We start from the raw sequence: 6172 nt of genomic DNA, 5'->3' as shown, positions 1-6172 counted from the left end.
GTAAATACATTTATGTGACACCTAGGAGTCATCTTTTAATTTTAAAAATTATAAAATATCTTAGTTATCGTGTAACATTGCAAAATATGATGTATATAGTTGTAGCGATATGTAACGATCTACCGCTTGAAAACTCACCATCAACCAATTCCGTACGCAGATCAATCGACGAATCACAGAAGCCGGCTGAAACATATAAATACAGGGTCAAAAACTCCAAACGACGCTTTGCCGGATCAACTCGAACGCCGCTGACATCTCGACCACGATTCTTTCCCGACACAGACCAGGATCAAGATTTGCCGAGACTGCTATATAAAAATCAAGACCCGGACTTCTTACTCTGACGTCGCACTCCAGAGAAACCTAGCCGACTAAAAACACCACATAAAATGATCCTTATTTCAAAATTACTATATTTGAAATATTTTTCATAAATCTATGTGTGATTTTTATTTTATAAGAACTGTTTTGTTTTGAGATTAATTAATAGTTAAATATAAAAATCAAATTAACATGAAGTTTCAGGTATCGTTTGCTTTACATTAGCATTCTGTAGTTTATTCTATATATAATTGTGTTATTATATTTGCCGTAAAAGCATTTAAAAGCAAAAAATATATATGTAAATTATAACGCCGAAATGTTTAGCTCTAGCGATCGGTTAGCTACTCTCGCGGCTACCGTTAGCGCGTTTCGATCAGTGTCGGTGTCGTCGGTGTCGGAGGCGGTGCAGTTGGCGCGCGTGGCGCTGCGATGTCGCCGGGGCGGACCCCCCCGCCGCGCCCCCCCGCCTTATGACTGGCGCCCCCCTCGGCCTTTGCCCCCATGGAGGACGCGCCGCTCGAGCTCGAGCTGCTGCAGACCGACGCGTCGGACGACGAGGCCGAGGGTGACGCGCCCGCGTCCTCGAGCGAGTGCATCGACGACACTTGCCCGGCCTCCACTCCGACTTCCTCCACCGAATCGCCGCCGCACCAGGACCTGCTCGACCACTACTCGCACCCCCAGCTGGCCCCCTTCGGCTCCATCTCGTCGTCGGGGGCTCTGGTGCGCCGAGGGCCGGGTAGGCCGCGCAAGGAACCGACCCACAAGACTCCCAGAGCGCGCAGGTACCTTCGCCCTCATCGCCCTCATCGCCCCTGTCGGCTCGGCCTCGTCCCTTTGATTAACTAACGTCGCCCTAACCGATAACGTCGCCCTAACAGATACCGCCTACCCATGAATTCGACACAACAGCGCGGCTTCAAGAGGCACAGGGCCAGTCGCGACGACAGCCTCGAAGACCTCTTCGACGATGTGGAATTGCTCACGACCACCCTCGAAGAGCCCCCGTTCTTTCCGGAAAAATGGTATATTACGTCCGACTCCTTCCTGTATTGTTACATGTTAATCTAGCTAACCTAATCTGACCAAATATGAAAGTTTGTTTTGACGTTCGATTACAATAACAGTGTAGTGTCAAACTCGTCGAGGGTTCAAAACAAAGATTCACCCAGGGTCAAGTACCAACTTTTTTCACTATTTTCTATGCGCTGAGTGCATTCCAAGTAAATAGAGCCTATTGATAACTAAGCAACAAAATATACGGTTATTGTGTATGCAAAAGTATCAACTCGTAATTGTTATTCATTGACTGTCTGAAGTTTGTTCTTCGACATTTTTTTGTTGGAATTATTATTTTTATCTGCACGTATTTATAGGCGACGTTGCAACATAATATTGGCAATGAGAGAACCGTTCATATTTTAAGTTAATTTCTGTCGACGTATATGTTGTAATCGCTATGAATCAATCAATTCTGAAAATAATTACACATTTTATAAACTGTTTGCAGTTGTGCTTTACATAATACTCGTCCTGTTTATTTTACAAAAAGAACTTTTCGATATTTATAATTGTTTTGTAGGTTCAGATTATCAGTAATCTTAGCAAAATTGGTATACCTTTCCCAATACATGTCCATTTAAAAGCCAAATTTCAAAATACTTTTTATCATTCAAAATAATGACTAATTATTTTATTGCCATTTATGTTATTCAATTATTGTTGCTCAAAATGTGCATATTTTTACGAAGCATGCTTATTTATTTTGATGACTATTATTTAGGGTAGAATCTCCCTTTTTGTCGCATAGATGGTAAAATAACAAATTTTTTTCAACATGACAAATAAATTTAATTTGATTTACATTAGCTGTTATAACCCACTGGCGACTAAAAATTTATGATGCTATTCAATTTTTTTATAAATAAAAATTAACATTTTTTCACTTAAAACTGCCCATTGTTATGCTGCAGGCGACGATAAAACTACTCGTCGGTTGTGTTAATTTCAATTATCTTAATCTATTAAATCTTTGCAACTATATATTGAAGGTGTTATAATGGGCGTCTTCCAAAAATTATGTCACAGGTTTTTTTAGTGAATTATTTTCTATGTCACAAGATGTCATTGAGTTAGACTCCTGTCATTTAAACTTTAAAAACGTTGATATACATCATAAAAGTCAGTTTTAATTGACTTTTATGCTGTATATCAGTGTTTGAAATCAATTAAGGTACTTGTTAATTATATCGCCGCCATGCTCAAAAACAATGGTTATGAACATTTTTTCTGTTTTTGTCATGCGCATGTTTATTCCCCAAACAAAAGCTAAAAATCGCAATTAACCGTTTATCAGTGTCATCGTGTATTATTCACTGTTATTGACGACACTGAAATACGCTTAATTGCGATTTTTAAACGATATTGGGGGATAAAAAACTAAGTTTTAAATTTTAAAATATATTTATGCAGCAAAACATTACTAGCCACTTTCGCAAACGTTAGAGCCAAAAGCCAGAGAAAATGTTCATATCAATCTGGTTTCTGAGCGTGGCACCAATATAATTAACCAATACCTCAATTTACAACGATTATATAATAATATATAATAATATAAATAAAGAGCGTAAACTGAAAACACGTTTTTAAATATAAAAACAACAATAAATTAAATGGTCGGAATAAAAATCAAATTACGGTCATAATTCTATTAACAGCCTGGTCATAATTGTATTATTTAAGGTCAAAATAAGTATTAAATGGTAAGAATAAAAATAGCATATGATCAGAATAAAAATATAGGACGATCATGTGAATTAAAAAATTATAACATTTATAAATATAAACAGGCAATAAATTATTTTAGAAATGTCTTATAAAATATCTCGCTCACTCTAATATATTATATATTCTGATCTTTCAATGTAAATTCTGACCACAACCGTATTAAAATTCTGACGCGAAAAATACGAGCCAAAAAACTCATTTTGGCTGAATTATTGATAATTTCAATTCGAAAAAAGTAGTAACCTACACCAGCCTGATAAAACTCCAGATTTTATTATATAGTGTCCCAAAATTAACAAATTAAATTCAACGAACTCTCTGCTGTGCATGGTCATTAGGCTTCAGTTGTTGTGTTAATTGAATTTTGTAAGCATGGAGACACAGATCTTTTATGAGTATACGCTGTAAAGAGCTTGAAATTTGCAGTTCTTGTCCACGACGCCGAATAGATGTTCCGGGATTTTCACCAAGTCTCACGCACTGCTTCGATATTGACAATTGAACCGCTTGTTTTTGGACGACCAGTGTGTTTAGCGTCTTCAACTGATCCAGTCTCTCTGAATTTTTCAATTAATCTCTTCGCAGTTGACAAACTTAAAAGACTATTCCGACCATATTTTGTATTAAATTTTAAATAATGAAAACACGTTGTATCGTGTAACTCTACATTTTTACTAACCCTAAACTCTCAAAGCTGTCAAATTTTTTTTTCAGGGTTGCTAACATTTACTGCACGAATGACGGCAAATTCAAATCTTGCGTTAATTTTAAAACACCCTTTATATGATTCATTTTTATACTCTTCTGAAAAGATTTACATTTTGTTTCATGTGAAAGTAACAAAAATGGCATATTTATTTTGTAAAATACAGTGGCATGAATTTAGTGACCTACTCGTGTTTCTGTAGGCATATCTGGGTTAATCATGAGAATACGGAACATTTTATTTTATTTTTTCATTTGAAACATGATTATGTGCTTCCAAACATTGCACATATTCGAATTTATTATTGTCGTTGATAAATACGTGCATAAATTTAACTAGTCAACACTCAACCACAGAATCATACTGCAATTGAATTAATTTAATTAGTATGTCTTCATCCGCATTATTGACATGGAAAATAAACAGTGATGTAAACATTGCAAAATTTTTTTCATAACTTTTAAAATCTCTAAACCTGGTTTTGAATTCATCACTAAACATTTCAATGTTTGTTGAATAAAAATTATATTATAGATGAAATTTGTTTTAAAATGTAGTAAATTTTGTTTTTCAAAGTCAGTTTTAATTGATATTATATGCTTTAATATTATTCTTATTATTACTCTTCCTTGTAATTTTATGTTTATTAAATAGAGATGCTTTCCGGTGTTTTCATTGCCAATTCTATAATTATAACAATCAAATATATCAAAAAATGCTTTTAAAATCTTTGTAACAGATTAACCACCAAATTCCGTATAATATTCAATATCTGTATATGAATTCTCGTTATTGCTTTTCGAAATGACTTTTTTTTAACTCCCGCAGCAATTTCTCCTCAAACAAAAAAAATCCGAGATGGTTTTTGAACAAAAATTTTAATAAGTTTGCTATTATCAATCATCTTAAGTAATTTACTTTTTATACTTGTTTATTTATAAATTTATTATAATATAACTGCAATTATTTCTTAATAAACTCGATTATTCGTTTTCTTACATGTCTTCATTTTAATTATTATTTTTTACCTTAAAATTACATTTTAGAAAAGCCAACTTCAATTAAAATATAAATGTAAAATTGCTGTGGTTTATATTTTTCATTTGTTGATTGAAAATGCATAATAAGCTCATTATTTTCCCACTTGTTTTATAAATGTGCATATTTTGAAGTATAAAGTGCCAATACTTATTTATTTATAATTAACTACCGATTGTACCATATTTGCCTGCTTTTTGTTCTCAGTTGTATCTTATTTTTTAAACTTATTTTTTTTTAAATAATACATTTAGCTTTAAGGTTGGAAAATCATTAATTTTCCCTCTTATAGTTAATCATCGAAATCAAAAGAGGTGGCTATCCAGATTGCGTTGAAACAATAACTTTGAGTTGTGTATTTAAAATGGAATTTCTTTCAGGCCCGGCAAAGTATGCGCTCTGTGCAATCTCAGCCAGCGCAGTCAACTGGGACAAGGGGAGATGATCCGCACCATGTGCGACATCTCTGGTGGAGTCAGCCCTGCTGTCTCCGTGCCTTCACCATCTCCCACGACGCCCACGCTAACGACGCCTCCTCAGTATTCTTTCGGACTGCCGCCTTCGACGGGCCGCAGGCAGAAAAATATAAACAAGTGCAAGTGTGTATCGTTTAAATGTACACATCGTTGTGCAATTTTGTGCTCAAGTTATTGCTCATTTCATTTATCTAGGATGCCGTCTTCCAATCCTGAGCACACGGATGAACTATCTGTGATTGGATATTCGGAGCTTGTAGACTTGTTGTCCGTCGTCGACGGTGGCTATATTTATTTACACAGAGGTTGCGCTGATTGGAGCGCGCCAATAGAAAATTTATCGCAGATGAACGAGTCTGGCGAAAAAATCAAGCTGGAAGACTGCGGCGAAAACGACGAAAATATCAAAACAGTCGTGATTTTCTCGCTGCAGAGGAAATGTAGCTTTTGCTTGCGATACGGTGCAAGCGTTATGTGTAGGGTTAGTATAATCAAATCAAGTTGAACTGAATTATTTGATTTCATTGCTTTACTAATTTATTTTATTAATTTGCAGATGAGTTGTGTAAAATATTTTCACTATCCTTGTGTGCTGGCTTCGGGAGGATTCCAAGAAGCCAGTACGCGGTCTTCGTTCTGCAAAGATCACATTTATCAAATACCGTTAGTGTGTTCTGTTGACATTGACTGTCACACGTGTGGAACAGTAGGCGATATAGCTAATTTAATGACATGCTGCTCTTGTAACGCGCATCATCATGGCACCTGTGTTGGATTACCGCAATTACCTGGTAAGTGTAAAATATAATAATATTTAAATTTTTGTATCAATCTAATG

The 6172-nt window shown here is 35.4% G+C and overlaps 1 protein-coding gene across 32 annotated transcripts in view; it reads left to right on the top strand.

The window, feature by feature from the left end:
* Nucleotides 1-702: 702 nt before the first annotated feature.
* LOC148228472 (uncharacterized) overlaps nucleotides 703-6172 on the top strand; it is a 31547-nt gene continuing 26077 nt past the window's right edge. For all 32 annotated transcript variants that reach the window (XM_088199413.1, XM_088199408.1, XM_088199402.1 and 29 more), the window contains exons 1-5: nucleotides 703-1112; nucleotides 1209-1352; nucleotides 5239-5457; nucleotides 5530-5815; nucleotides 5891-6125. In XM_088199413.1, the coding sequence (XP_088055539.1) occupies nucleotides 829-1112; nucleotides 1209-1352; nucleotides 5239-5457; nucleotides 5530-5815; nucleotides 5891-6125 (1168 nt within the window). In that variant the 5' untranslated portion in view covers nucleotides 703-828. The remainder of the gene's footprint in view (nucleotides 1113-1208; nucleotides 1353-5238; nucleotides 5458-5529; nucleotides 5816-5890; nucleotides 6126-6172) is intronic.

This window comes from Plectrocnemia conspersa, unplaced genomic scaffold (genome assembly GCF_051122295.1).
Source record: "Plectrocnemia conspersa isolate PC_06_02 unplaced genomic scaffold, ASM5112229v1 ptg000012l, whole genome shotgun sequence".
In the NCBI taxonomy this organism is placed as follows: domain Eukaryota; kingdom Metazoa; phylum Arthropoda; class Insecta; order Trichoptera; family Polycentropodidae; genus Plectrocnemia; species Plectrocnemia conspersa.
The sequence above is the reverse complement of the archived record's forward strand: the minus strand, read 5'-3'. Positions and strand labels throughout refer to the sequence as shown.